The sequence below is a fragment of the Corvus kubaryi genome, unplaced genomic scaffold (assembly GCF_017639235.1).
Source record: "Corvus kubaryi isolate FWS band 111438036 unplaced genomic scaffold, C.kubaryi_AGA036_p1.0 37260, whole genome shotgun sequence".
Lineage (NCBI taxonomy): Eukaryota > Metazoa > Chordata > Aves > Passeriformes > Corvidae > Corvus > Corvus kubaryi.
In genome coordinates, this window is record NW_024581077.1 from 4,845,876 (window position 1) to 4,861,502 (window position 15,627).

Genomic DNA, 15,627 nt, shown 5'->3' on the forward strand with positions numbered 1-15,627 from the left:
GCTGTTAAAAGGCAGGATAAGCCACTAGCATTATTTCAGTCACATTGTTTGAGACTGAAGTTCTGCCTGTGCAGTTAACTCTCCTTGATAGCAGCAGAGAGACAAGGGAAGGTTGCACAAACTGGGCAAATATAAATTCTACTTGCGCCTGTTACTCCACCAGACATTAAACTTTTACAAGAATTATATGAACCAGACATGGTTTTTATGTATTTAAGTAACACCCAATTGATTTCATTCCTATGTGCTTGTCTGTTCAGCCTTTGAATCCACGCAGAATTTTCTTGCAGATATATCTTCTGACAAGGAGTTCCACATCTTCCCTCTGTGTTATGCGGAAAACCACCTTACTTTGTTTGCTTTTAACTTCTCTTTCATCTGATGCCACCTATATCATGTACTGGAATAGAAAATAAATCATCAACCCTATTCATCTTCTTCATGTAATAGTTTTTTAGGCATCCACAGATTATATCCTACAATTGTCTATTCTCCCTCACTTAGGAGTTTAGTTAGTATTTCACTTTATAGAAGCATGGACTATAACTTTCCCAGGAAACATCCATAAACAGAAATTAATTTCTGACTGGATAAACTGATCTCATGTTTTTTGCATTTTAATCTAAAACATAGAGAAAGAATGCACAAGACTTTTGTGATTTTGAATATATTCCAAGTCAGTCCTAGGAAGAGACCATCATTTGTCTATATCCTTGTCACCTGGGAAGAATGTAATTTTTGTCTTTGAATAGAGTAAGCAGATGTGTCATTGTGCTGAGCACTTTCTCAAGAGTTTGTCAGCTTCCTATTTCATGCATCATTCACTCCTAGCTCTAGTAATCACACAACGTAACATTTCATTAATGTGAAGTTAAAAAGCTGATAGGACACTGAGAAATAATACCTGGACACAGTTGTGTTGGGTTTCCTTGTATTGTGCTACCCCAAGCAAATGCTCCCAGCAGTGCGATATCTTCTTACTGCGAAATAAGTGACTGAGCTGGAGTTTATTTTTAAATTTTCTTTATGTTTGGGAATCCAGACTAAAAAACCTGAGTAAACCCAAACCCAGTGTTGTACAAAGACTATAACTGAGATGGTGTGCATCAAAAAAAAAAATATTATGAGGATATATTTTGCTTTCTTCATACTGGCTATGAAGAGGTACTCCAGTGTGAATTTTTCCAAACATATAACATTCTCTCTCTGCTGGAGTCAGTGTTAGTAAGCCACGAAAATCAGGATTAATTTAAATTTGCATCACAGGTGGTGCAGAGTATTGACAAAGGGATTTCAATTGCAGTTGGCTCTCAAAATGGCACATTGGTTGTACAAACACAAGTGAACCCAGCATCAGTCAGTGTGAGACTGCTAATGGTGCGGAAATGGTGACGGCCTGCAACAGGTCTTATGGTCTTAATACTTACAGGTACTAAAAGGCACATTTACATTAAAGCTATAGAGTTGGAAAAAGTAAGCACTTAAAATTTTTTAATGAAAATATTATTTATTTGGGGTTGTCTGTGCAGCATCCTGATGTTAAATTCTTTAATGATATCATCACCTAACATTTTTCACTGAGTGCTTCTATTTGATAGATTCATTGCAACAGGAAACAAAGATTTATATTTTCTCAATTTCAATTATCATTTACAAAGACTACAGGAGAGTTCTTAAAAGAATATCAAAGACCATTTCTTTTAAGTGGAAAATGATATATGAAGCAGTTTACGTGAAACTACTTCACCTGAACATTAAAAAGTATTGTCACTAGGTAATTTTTTTTTACATTTTAGAAAGTGATTTAATTCTTCATTATGTCTCCTTTCTTCAGTCCACTGCTGCACTGTAAGAAGCTGAAAGCAATTTTCAGCACTCTATATGTAACTTCTTTTAAATTATGTTATTTTTATCACTTCCTAGTACTTTTTTCATTATACAAGAATAAATAGATAGTGAAGGAAGGGAGCTGGAGTGGTAGTGGAAATAAAACGATGGGTTCTGTTTCATGCACTTTATCTACACAAACTGTGATTAAGTAACTCAACTCGTAACAAAAATCCATTATAAGGATTGTGCTTATCTTTAGGTGTTGGTAGTCTACAAGCAATCTTAAGACCAGCTGTATGCTAAAAAGACTGTCATGAATAGAGACAGCTTTAAAGAATGCTATCTCTAAACTGGGGTCACGAAATGGATAACTGCTGGTGATGGCAGTGTATCTGAAGCATAAGAAAAGATAGAATAAAGTAACTTGACTCAAAAAATATGCTCCAATATACAAGTCTGTCACCTGTGTAAGAAGTGTGTATTTATTCTTTGGATGAAGCTAAGCACAAATTTTAAGTGCTGAGTCTAGCGCAAGGATCACTGCAAGAAGTTTCACTGTAGTCCCTGACAACTTTGTGAGCAGGAAAACCCAGTGATGTGGAAAGGCATGCACTAACCATAAAATGTAACAGATATGGAAAATAAGAGGCCTGTTCTTGCAGCTATGGTTTGGGGAAAGAGAAACCAGAAGCTGCTGTCTAACCTTTTGGTCTTGTTAAGGACATGTGAAAACCAATTCCTATTTCAACAACAAGAGTTGTTTAAGCCAGACAGATAAAGCATCCCTAGAAGAGGGGAAAGAAGAAAAGAAAATCTCCTGAATACATGGAGAAGCTGGACCAGTCAAGAAGAAGATATTGTCAAACAGAAGCTTGCTAATTGTCCTATAATTTTTCAACTTTTAGTGCACTATTTTAACATCTTCCTTAATAGAGTAAACCAAATTCACAGTCTTTCTTTAATCTTGTTCTATTTGTAGAGAAATCTGGCTCAGTAAATCACTCCATTCCTTTGGACATATTGACTCTTAATAGCAGGAAACAGCATGATCAGAGGAGGTCTACAAACCTTTCACACTTTGTATGGCATAAATAATAAACTCACCTTTACAAATACTATCTCAAATTAATGAGAGTTTATATTAATCTCCTTTTCACCACGGCAAGGAGCAACTGATAGTCCTCACTAGCTCGTTGTTATTGTCTTCTTGTTGCTCTTGGGGTGTGTGCATTCTCACTTATTTAAAATTAAAGTTGCATCTTCCTTTTCATGTGTTTTACACAGTTTAATCTTCTTGACCTCTTGCATGAATTTCAGAGGACTCTTTTCATCAGTTGAGTCTGTCGGGGTTTCCATTTTGACAGTCATTCCTTAAAAAAATAAATATTTTTGTGGTACTGAAATTAACAGAACACTATCTCCAGTACAATAATGACAACAGCATGACAACTTGCAAATTAATGTTAAAATAGATTATCACCCTTTCACACTCGTTTTTGATATATTTTTCAACATAACTTACTTGTACAATATAAAGTCTCAAATGTGTTAAACAGCAGCATAATTTATTTCTGTTTTCCACAGACAGGATATTTTATTGAAGTTCACAAGCCTTCTATACCTTGTCAAACATGTGAGGAACAGTTGATAAACCATTTAAAAAAGTGTTACAGATGCAATCAGCCATTAATAGAACCCAAAATGCTGATTCTGGCCATGTTCGTTAAACACAGATGTTGATGGCTCTCCTATATAATCCTTGCAAATTTTCTTTTGTAGGCCAGACATGTTCTTCCATGATTTGTTTTATTCAATTATTTTAGTATAAGGATCTTAATACTAGCTGTACTTCACTGTCTTATGCTGGTGCGCAGAGGTTTCCATCAGAGATGGACTTTACGATACAATAAATGTTGTCTGTAATTTACTATGGGCTGTAAAAAGCTTATTTGCTAAGGAGCTCATGATGTAGAGGTGAACAAATGTCATGAGGCTCTTGTAGCCTCTTACACCACCAGAATTTAATTAACTATGATTGTCTGGAAAGCAGTGTCCTTCCTCCAACACTAAATAAACCTTTTTTTTTTTTTTTCTATCACATGGGATGAGCAAACAATAATAAATTATTCTCATGCCTTTTTCATCAGGAAATTCAATCTTTGTGATCCAGGTAATGTTCATTCTTGGTTTCTTGAATTGTTTCCCAAATGCTGTAATTCAGTTTTGGTAGAATTACACATTATTCATCACATCAGCAAATGGTAAACACTTGTTGAATGAAGTCATAATGTCATTAGGATGTGAGCAAAAAGTTGAAACTCTTCTATGATTTTTCTCTGTGAATATAATCTCAAAATGAAATTCCAGGATTACAGCTTTACAGGTATTCCTTTGCCTTTAGATAGGAGACAGGAGGAAGACTGCAGGATCCTATCACTGAGTTATCATGTAATCATAGAATGATTTGGGTTGGGATGAACTTTAAAGACCACCTAGTTCCAACCCCCACTTCCTTGGGCAGGGCCACCTTCCAGTAGACCAGGCTGCTCAAAACTCTATACAGCCTGACACTGAGCACATCCAGGGATGGGGAGGCCCCAGCCTCTCTGGACAACCTGTTCCAGTGCCTCACTACCATCACAGAAAAGAATTTCTTCCTGACATCTAAACTATATCTACCCTATTTCAGTTAAAAGCCATTCCCCCTTGTCCTATCACTCCACACCCTTTTCAAAAATCCCTCTACAGCTCTCTTTAGTGACTTTAGACACTGAAAGGTGTTATGAGATCTCCCTGAAACCTGTGCATTTCTAACACGTTGAGTTTTAGTTCTTTGTTTGTTTTCTGAATGTGCTGGAGCCATCACGTCATAAAGCCTTCAATTTTTAGATTTGATCTGCATTTTGATTGGTGTTGATGACGGCCCCAAATGATACTCTGCATCGTGAGAGCTGAGTGAGGATAATGTAGGGTGGTGGCAGTCTGAGTACCTGTCACATCACACCAAAACTAAAAGTCTTAATAGTAGCAACAAATTTAAGAGAGGAAAAAGCCAGTTTTATTGGACATGTAATTTCTTCTATCCTCAATGAAGCCAAAGAAAATTACTTTTCACTAAAAATTGTGAAACTGTGACCATAATTGGATGATTCATCAGGGACATTTCCAAGGCATGCATCTTTCTGAACATATTAGAAATAGATCTTTCAGTATTGTATTCACAGACTTCTTGCTCACAGTGAAATACTGAAAGATTAACCAGATACCACCAAATTGGTGCATTGTGGACCTCTGTATGAGCTGAACAGGCAGTACTTTACAAGATTTGGAAACTGCTTGTTCTGCTGCAAAAATTTCTCTACTACTTCAACAATTAAAACTCTTACACAGATTGTGTGAAGCATATTTATTGCTGTTGTTAATTGGAATACACGAATCAAAGGAGGAAAGGTGCGATCTGTGAGTTGAACTTGACTTCTCTGGACACAGTGAGATTTATGTTCCAGGAGAAATTGTTGTATAAATTCAGACACTTCTCTCTAGTATTTATTTGTGTCATGCTAACATTGTCCTGTGATAATTTTTAAGAAATTCTGGTCTGCTTTACTTTGTAAATCAATTACTTTTATAAATTCACACAAGTGCTCTCTCAGAGATTAAGCTCAAGAAAGTCTGATATATTTTAGGATCTCTTGTGTCTCCTCTGACAGTTATATCTGGCCTGACCATGAAGATTAATTCTGTAGCTCAAAAGTAGGTCTGCTAATGAGCATTAATGTGGCAACCCTATCTGTGAGGTCAGGAAAGAGGAAGAAGGAGAACGAGCACATGCAAGGATTGGCATAACAGAAGATGAGACTATGATAACTTCCAGTCTAGAGCTGGTGTCAGGTGTGGTCAAGTTGCTGTGACACATAAACCAGACCTTTGGTGCCTGCAGGTGTATGTCACCAGCATCCATGAGTAAACTCATCCTCTGGAGAACCCCTCGAGATCACAGCAGTTCATTGTGGAACTCCTGAACTGAGACACAAAGCAAGAGAAAATTTAGAAACCATTCCTAAGAGCAAGGCTCATTAGACTGAGGTCACTGACAGAGCACTGAGGAACAGGTTCTTTCCTTTACCTGAGTTGAGAAGGATTAAATACTCCCAGGGTGCATAGGTTGAGGGGCAGCTACTTTTTGAAGGCGCTGGTGGGAGTCCGCAAGGGCGGAATGTTCTTTTGTAGGAATGTTACTTTGTTCTCAGTAAATTGTTCCCACTTTGGGCCTCATTTACAGGAAAATGGTATAAGCAGGTAAAGCTCAGCTATGGTTTTCTTTAAAATTCTCAATTTTGATATGAAGATAGAGCAGAATTTTGTAACTGTTGGAACATCTGAGAATTCACTTTAGTCATGCACTTTTCTAGAATGTATTTTCTGGTTTAGATTCTTCCACTTTATAATTGCAGTGCTGTTTTTTCATAAGTACATAAAAATAAAGTAATATTTTCATGTTCCCTTGTGTAACTTAAAACCTACATTTTTTTAGTAACTGACTATTATAGTTATATAATGCATATTCTGTATGCAGGAAGCTCTAGGCATATAGCTTTAAAATACACAGTAGTCATTGAGTTACACTTTGTGATTTTTTTCCTTAGTAAGATATGCCTTTTCCACTCTTGAATACTGGTAATGAATGTTAGAAAAAGTAAATACACCAATGTGTTCTTAGTTTAAACTTGTTTATTTGTTTTCTTGTTTGTTTTATTCTTTTGGGTTTTTAAAATCTGAAACTTATATATGATATTTTGTAAATATGTCTCAATTATTTTTTTACAAGTTGCATTGTTGTGATAACAAAAGCATGTTCATTTTTTAAAGGAAAAAGTTTTTGAGATTACAAGAACCTAAAATGGAATCTAGGTTTAATATTAACAAACTACTGACAGAAAAAAAAAACTATGAAGATTTTAAATCTTCATAGCTTTTCATTTCAATAGGTTAATGAATAACTATTACTTATTGTCTTCTTAGTAACTCAACAAAATCTTGAAGCATGAAAATAATGATAAGAAGTAAATCCAATTGACAGTTCTTACCATGTCCAGATTAGAAGCTCGGTCTATCTTTTATTTTGAAATATTTTACTCTGTTAAGAAATGGACTCCAGAAACAACTACCAACTTTCCCACAAAAACAGTAAATATTTTACTGTCAAAAAAATTCCAGACTTTTTTGCAGTGGCCAAATTATCTCAGTTGCTTCTCACCCTGTTGTCAAACTCATCATTGTATTTCATATTTCTCTATTTCAAGAAAATATATAGACAATATAAATTTGCCAATGTTATATTCATCGGTTGGATTCATGGGTCTGGAATTGAGAAGGTGAGGACACATTGTTCTCTAAACCAGACATATTTCTTTATAAATAAGCACTAATGCAGGATGCAGATTAGTGGGGCCCACCACTGTTCTGGACTGTGCTCACTACAGTATCAGCCAAAGTCATGGATGAAGATGGATGACACATTTTCAATTTATAATGCAGAACAGGTCTAAATTCACTGTCTAGACTAACAAGCTCTGTAGAAGCTGAGATAGTGAAACAGCTGCAGAAGGTGGGGTTTTTATTAGTGTTCTTTTAGGTGGACCACTAAGAAGTGGTCACCTAAAGGTAGCAATAATCCTCGGATAAATACAACTTTATTGTCTGGAGTGCTCCTCTAGGATAGGGCTGGAGGCTGTATAATTTTCTACATATTAAAGCAGTTGCATTTGATTGGTCTAGTTATATTTTATAGACCTTCAACACAGCCTGAAAGATACTAGTTACAATATAAGACCTCTTTGTCTCCTGACATATGCTGCTGCTTCTGTTGGGTTTCATGGTGCATTGCCTTCCACATTGTCAGGTACTGCTGTTACCAGAGAGCCACAGAGCTTTCTGTCACTCAAGACAAGAATATAAACAATTGGACACAAGATGTGTAGGTTAATACAGCTGGCTATCTCACATCCCTAAGGAAAAGCATAGGCAAATCTTATGCATGTTAAAGGTTAATCATTAAATCTTTCTCTGATTTGCACATTCAGGAAGAACATCAATAATTCCTCACTATCATTTCCAGATCCACTATCATTTGCAGATATCTTTCTGTTCCTAAATATAAGGTGAACAGGCAGGAGCTGGAACTAGTCAGGTACCATCAGAACTGTTCAACTTCCTGCACAGCTACACAGGCTAATCAGGCAGAAGTGACCAAAGCAGCAAGATGTTGCCACCAGTTCTTATAATTTCAATAAGCATTGTAGCTATTGAAGTTGTTGTTGGATTTATTGGAAATGGATTTATTACAACTGTTAATATCATTAACTGGATCAAAAGCAAAAAAATTTCTTCTGCTGACATGATCCTGATCTTTCTGAGCACATCAAGATTCATCTTGCAGGTGACTGTCCTGATGCACATCCACAGTCTCTACTTTGCAGATGTGCTTAAGTTGGAGTCGGTATACAAAGACTTTGGTGCTGTGTGGATGTTTGTGAACCATGCCAGCTTGTGGTTCAGTACATGGCTCTATGTACTCTACTGTGTAAAAATAATCAAAGTCACCCACTGGCTGCTGCTGAAAATCAAGCGCAGAATAGCTGGGATGATCCCATGGCTTCTTCTTGGATCGCTGGTGATCTCTTCTATGACTTCTCTTCCTTTGCTATGGATTACACCCAGCACTTACCTATGCAGCTCAACAGGGAACTGCAGAGAAAATAGCACAGCTCATATCACGAACTGGGATAGTTCATATCTCTACTTGCTGGTTCTTTACTTTGTAGGTTGCTTTTTCCCTCTAGTACTCTCTGTGGTAACATCAGCTCTGATAATTACTTCTCTGTGGAAACACAGAAAGACAATGCAATGTTACACAGATACTTTCAGGGATGCTATGATAGATGTTCACCTAACTGCTATTAAATCCATTATTTCTTTCTTAATCCTGTATATTTCCAGTTTTGTAGCTCAAATTCTGTTGATACTGTTGACTTCTGAAAGTAAAGATGTTGTGAAAGTTGCAATATCCTTAGTTGTAGCTGGGGCATATCCTTCTATGCACTCAATTATCCTGATAATAGTCAATTCAAAACTGAAACTGGCATTTAGGAACTTTTGCCTGCATTTTAAGTGCCATTTGGAAGATAAGCCTCCAAGCCCCAGGCTTGAGAGAAATACTCTCCAGTAAGAGATCTGAAATCAAGACTCTTATGTATTGTTTCACTGTCTTTTTTCTTAACTGGTAACTTTCATCTTCCAGAGCCTTCTGTGACTAGTCCTCCTTAACATTTCAGAGCATCTGAAATAACATGCATTTTTGCCTTACTTGTGCACCAGTCCAGCTCCTTCCATGCTACTTTATATAGAGTGAGAATAAAAATGTACTGAATGAAAGCAATGTACTTAAAAAATAAATCAGTTTCAGGTTGCTTTGTGATTTTAGATTATCAGTTTAAGGCTGAAATTTTTATGACCTGCTTGAATGGAAGAAAATGGGACTAAAACAGACAAGAATGTACAGAACTCACAAATATCAGCTCTTGGCTAAAGGATTTTTCACCTGAGAAGATTAAAATTTGACTAAAAACATGTGCAAGTCATAGCTAGTGTTACATAGAAAAAGAAAATGCTTTGAAACTGGAAAACCTATCAGAATTATAACCTGAGGGAACATTAAGATTTGGAAACATACAGCCAATTAATATAATCAAATTACATTCTGAACGAGGTTTATTTGTGTTAGGATTCCAGTATGTCTGTAACAATGTAGTGGTTAAATACCTATTTAAAAATGGATACTTCTGTTTGAAATATGTGTTATGCTTATTTGTTTCGTTTTCTTGAAAGTGCATTACCAAGGTGGTGATTACAACGTAAAGAGATGTAGGTACATAGAACTACCTGTAGAAAATCTCACTCTTGTTGAGTTGACCATTCTGATCATAGATTTACCTTTATTGTCATGATTTGCTATTGCTCTGAGCAGCTGGGAGTTGTTTCTAAGGCTGTTCTCTTTTAATATTTTATGTTACTATGAAGTTTCACTTGAGGTTGGTGAAATATATTCAAGAAGACCTGTTGTGTTTTATCAAATAATGTGTTTGATAAATCTATTCTAAAGTTCTCAGCTCATCTCAAGTATTTTTATGCTGTACATTTCTCTTCAGGAGTTTAGATAATGCCAGATTATAAATTACTGGGGTGAGAGTTTCAGTCCCACCTAGAAAATCAATGAGCAGACTTATTATTGGAGTGTAGTGGCCTCAGTTTTTGAAACACCAGAGTAACAAGTTTATAAAATGCTTTGGAAATCACTGTCTAACAATATTAGATAAAGAGTGAATATAATTGATAGGTTTTAATTGATATCTTAAAATATTTTTGAGAATGAAATATATGATAATAGGACACACAAAAGGAAGCCTGCGTGACATGAAGTGATATGATTATTAGCATGTGTAAACTGTGAGTTCAGAGCAGAAGGGAGGGTCATTAATCTCACAAACACAGTATTTGGAGGCACAGCACAATGTACTGTAAAAATAAGGCTTCCATGATGTCCAGTGCTGTGGTGCTGAATCAAGAGAGACACAAAAGTCCCTCGAGGGAACCATCATGCACATGTCACAGCAGCACTCTGCTCTGCTCTACAGCTGCATGCCCTGACAACACAGACCAAGGTTAGAGCAACTGTACATCAATAGCTCTTCCAGCTGGCAACATCATGAAAAGAAAGTGTCCTGAAAGAAATGAGCTTGTTTCAGACTTTTTTATTATGGTGTGGTTGGTGGTGATATTTGGGTTTTTGAAGCTGATAATTTCCCCAGTGAGCTCATTTCTCTTCAGGTATTTCCAAACCTTTTTCTAGAGAGAGTCTGAAGTAAAGGAATCAGAGCCAAAGATGATAATAACAGCCCTTGCTCAGCTTCTTCACTGCCTCCTCACCTTCAGGAGAGGGAGATCTGAGGCAGGAGTAATCATTAATAAAATATCCTCCAGTGCTTCCAGGGGAGGGGGAGGACAAAGCTCAAGGACTTGATGTCTTTATATTGTATTGATGAAAGTTTTGTTACACACATCATAGAGTGAGATAGATGGGTACATAAATTAGAATTTTAAATGACTGGATTGGTAAATAAATTATTAGTTTTGTCGTTTTCCATTCCATCCTTCCCTCAAGCTTCAATTTATTTTCATGACTTCTTCCACAGTATATACAGATCCTTATTTGTCATTTGATCCTACCCGGCTCTTTGGATTTCATCCTATCCCACACTAAAATAATCTTCTGTTTTCTCTTCAGAGCTAGCCTTCCCTTTCAGGTACATTTAAAAAAGTTTTCTCATTATTATTTTACAAAAAATGTCATTCACAAAATTGCAGTAAAATTTTTACTACATCTAGTTTATTCTAGAAAGCAGATCAATAAAGCTGATGAATGTTTTGGCAATTACTATTTGTGCCCCAAAAAATCACAAAAATAACATAGTTGAGATTTCATTGTCTAAGAAGTATTTATATGATGATTGAAAATAAGACTGAATCCATCAATAAATTTCCCCTGGAACTTTTCAAGTTACATGAAACAGGGGCAACATGAGTTGGAAAATACTGTCTGCAGTTTGTATGAGGCCAAAAACTGTGGCAGCACCAAAATCATCGCAAGTATGATGAAAAATGGTGATTAGTATTAGTGCAGTTGTTCATACTGGCTGCATGAAAACCAAACCTTGTCTTCTTCAACTTTTTTTTTTTTTTTTTTTTTTTTTTTTTTTTTTTTAGTGCCATTGTGCTTGCCAGGTCAGAATTCATCACACTTCTGTTTCCTGGAAAAGCAGTATTTTGCTGTGCAGATATTAAGGGACTTTTGATTGCAATCTCAGTAGCATGTGTATGAAGCTGGCAAATTTCTCTCTACCAGTCTTTCTGTATGTGAATCAGAAAGAACTACCACAGACATTCTGTGTTTCAACTGCTTGCCTGATTTGTCACATCTTTCCTTTTGCCTGCATTGGTCAGAGGCTCTACCCGACCAAATCAGTAGCGGGGTGGTGGATATGAGCTCTGCTATGTCTAACATAATGTCTCTCCTCTGCTAGCCATGCAGTCTTCCTTGCCCTTTCTGAGAGTTTGCTGTTCTCCATGATGTAATTATTTCTCTGCAAGGTACACAAGTGAGCACTGCCAGCTCCATGGATCCCAGAACAAATGCTCCTATAAATGCTACTAAAACTCCAATCTTCACTTTTGCTGGTTTTCTAGTGGTAATCAGGAAGCTTTTCACCTTCCTTACATCTGACAGCACAATGGTGCTAATTTATTCTGAATAATTTTGGGTAATTTCAAAAGTAAAAAAAGTGTCAATGAAAATACCACACTGTACCTATCTTTTCTTGAAATACAACTTTGCACCTTTCTGCAAGGTCTGGAGAAAAGTTTTTCCTCCTGTAAAAGTTTATAATAGGACTCTAACCTGGGATTACTTTTATCTCTGTTTATTTATTGTCTTTCCTATCATAATACCCAGCCTTCATTTCATTAATATCACAAGGACAGTTTCTCCAATGTTACAAAATACTTCTGAAGGCTAATCCCTCTTCCCCTCAATATTTCTTTTCCTGTTTGTTCCTCATTTGAGGAAATCTGTGTGGGAGGTCATTGTAGCTTAGTTAGGTCCATAAATAATGTTCAATATAAATCTGTCAGACAAACCCTTCATAGAGACATGGGTCTTAAGGTTTATTAAAAAAAATAAAGACCAAATAAAAATAATTTTGTTTCTAAATTTATGTGAAAATAGCCTTGAATACTGTAAATAATAGAAATATAAATTAGGTTCATGTTAATATTACTTTTAAGACTTATTATTTTTAAAGTGCCATTTCTCCTTCCCAATATCTATGTTTTTGCAATGACTCAAACTTTACATTGGACAAAGTAATCATAATATCAATTATATCAGAGAAGAGCATGGGACCTCTTAAAACCAGAGCTCCTGATGCTCATAAGCTTTTCAGTGGTCAGAGGGTTTGTCATTGCTAGAACTTGGCTTGTCTCCACATTGAGAGGCCATATCCCTTCTCTGGTATTCAGCCTATCTGTGTGTGAAAGGACAGGGATATTTTATCATCAGAAAACAGAGCAGTAGTATGGGTAGTGGCTACAGTGGGATTTAATTGGGCTTTTGAGAGGAGAGGAAAGTGAGGAGAAGTCTCACAGATCCATGAGATTTGCTTTGGCTGGTCTCTTTTCCCAGTACAGGTAAACAAACAGATAAACAAACAGATAAACAAACGGGTGACAAAGCAGCCTTCCAAAGCTGATATTGCTGAACTGGGATCCATGCACTGAATGCTCTACTGCAAAACAGTTCTTTTGCTGCCACAGAAAAAGCAGAGGCAAAGTGATAAACAGGAATAATGACTTGATGTCATAATCTCTTAACTACCTATTGGGGGGGAGGGGTGAAATTAAACCCTTTCTGGCCTTTAGGCACTCAGATGTGACATTGTGATGAGATTAAGATGGATGATGTAACTCATAAATTTAAAAATATGATTGGTAGGTAATTTTATTCTATTTTTTATCTTCATCCACCCCCTCCCCCAGTGTCATATTTGAATTTCATTTTTTCTGGTTTTATATCTTTTATTTTTTCCCCTCTCTTTCGAGTATTTCTTTTTCTTTTTCCTTTTTAGAAAAAAAATGGTTCTTCATTTATCACTCACATTTCTTGCCACTTCCTCTAAAAATCTCCACTGTTTTTACACCTACTGCTGCTGTTATTGCAAATATATACTAATGAAATCAAGATGGGTTCATTCACATATTTACTTTATTATAATAAACACACATTTCAAGGCACCTTATTGGTTTTGGAAGGCTCATGCTTTTCCTTTTGTGATAAAATTGCAAATAAAATTTCTCCCTTTCCTTGTGAAGACATTTAAAAAACTAAAAAAACCCAGCAAACAAAATCCGACATGCTGAGACCTTGAGATATGTGAATCTTCCCTTTCAAATCCCACTTCAGTCAGTTCTGCTTTGTTGTCCTTTCCCTGTCATTTGCTTTCTCTCACCCCAGTGAGGATCCCTTTTTCCTTTACAGACTGCTTTCTATTTTCTTTCTCATTTTCTCTCTCTCCTTTAAGATAGTTATTAAAGTCTTTACTTTTCCCTTCCTCTGTTTAGTTTTAAACCTCACCCATCAGTCCCTCAAACATTCTTGTTCACTTCTGTGTTTACACTGTTTGTGTCCCTTCCAGAGTAGAGATGACCTTCCAAATATTTTCACTGCTTAAGATTAAGATAAGTAGCAAAAAGAAGAAATAGAATGTAGCTGCACGTATGCAAACAGCAAAGTGGAAAACACTGTGTTCAAACACTGCATGTATAAATTTACATTTAGAACTAAAATTATTTGAAATATTTGCATCCTGAGGAACATCAGAAAGAAAGTATGTATTTATAGACTTGCTCACTCTCTTAAAGAAGACAACAGAAGTCTGTCTATGGCAATTTATTCTCACCACCAGAACAGAACGAAATCAGCTTTTTTTTTTTCTGAGGAACTTCTCAATCCTCTCCAAGAAAGATGTATGACAAGAGCTACGAGTAGGTATTTGTTGACCTCATTTGATAAATCATAAGAAACACAGTATGAGCCTCATACGGGTGTTCAACCAACAGAGGTTCAGATCCCTCACATAACATGTAGGTATAATTTGAGTTTCAACAGTCACAGAGATAATATGGGTATCTCTTGCTTGAGATATCCATAGCTTTCTTGGGGAATCTGAAGTAGTGTTATTGCACATGTAGAGAAATATATCTGTACCTGTTGAATAAATAATACCTATCTCTCAGCTAAATTCAATACAAAAGGAGAAAAGACATAATATAAAAACTTCATCATTCTAAAGTCATGTTTGGATGACAGCTGCAGCCAGTCTCCTTTTTCATTGTTTTTTACAACTGAGTGAGCTTGTTCATTTTTCTTGTGCCATGGCTCTACTCAGGCAGGAATAGGGAGAAATTTCCCAAAAATACCCCCTGGAAAAGGTTACCCTGAGATATAATATCTCTTGGCTTCTATTCTCTGATGCCGTAAGAGCTGAAATCTTAGCTCCCCTGTCTTTTGGCTCTTACTACAGTCAGTCTGTGATTATTTCAAAATCCAGCTCCAAAGCACATTCTGTCAAAAGAGAATTCAGCTTTTGGAAAGTCAGTGACAGCTCAGACTTGGTATTGGGTTTGAAACTGGGTGAACACCTATGTAAAAGCTCATAATATATGTAGGCAATATGGCAAGGGACTGGGAAGGTGAAGTTTCATTAGATGTGTGTGATGAGTCAACCCAAACTTCTCCTTCCCAGTCCCTTGGCCTGCTGCATCTCATCATGGAGATGACTTGATTTGCTTTACAAAGTCAGTGGGAAAGGTGAAAATATCAGGCTGGCCCTGTGGAAGCTTTCAGAAATGCCTTGCTTTTCTTGCTGACTATAGAAAAAAGCCTGCATGCATTACCAAGTTAAGGGGTGAGATGCTTAACAGCCTTTGGTCAACCTTCTCTTTGAACATCTTCACCTGTATGAAATTCTCTAGCTCCAAACTGCTGTTCTGGCCAAAACTAGGAACCTTTGGATGATTCTCAGATCACCCCTCAGAGCGCTGGTGGTCTCTTTTGTTATTTCTTCTCACTATACTTTGGCTTATTTTAGCTTTTTGTTTTGAACTTCAGCAATGAATCCTCTCACA

The 15,627-nt window shown here is 36.4% G+C and overlaps 1 protein-coding gene and 1 long non-coding RNA gene across 2 annotated transcripts in view; both read left to right on the forward strand.

Annotated features, from left to right (window-relative positions):
- Positions 1-15,627, forward strand: part of LOC121662687 — a 485,325-nt gene that overhangs the window by 131,972 nt on the left and 337,726 nt on the right. The window lies entirely within an intron of this gene.
- Positions 8,093-9,058, forward strand: LOC121662686 (taste receptor type 2 member 40-like). Its single transcript, XM_042024142.1, has one exon. The coding sequence runs from the start codon at positions 8,093-8,095 to the stop codon at positions 9,056-9,058; it is 966 nt and encodes a 321-aa protein (XP_041880076.1).

Coding starts and splice junctions, on each gene's coding strand:
- LOC121662686 (XM_042024142.1), top strand. CDS start 8,093: ATGTTGCCACCAGTTCTTATAATTTCAATAAGCATTGTAGCTATTGAA.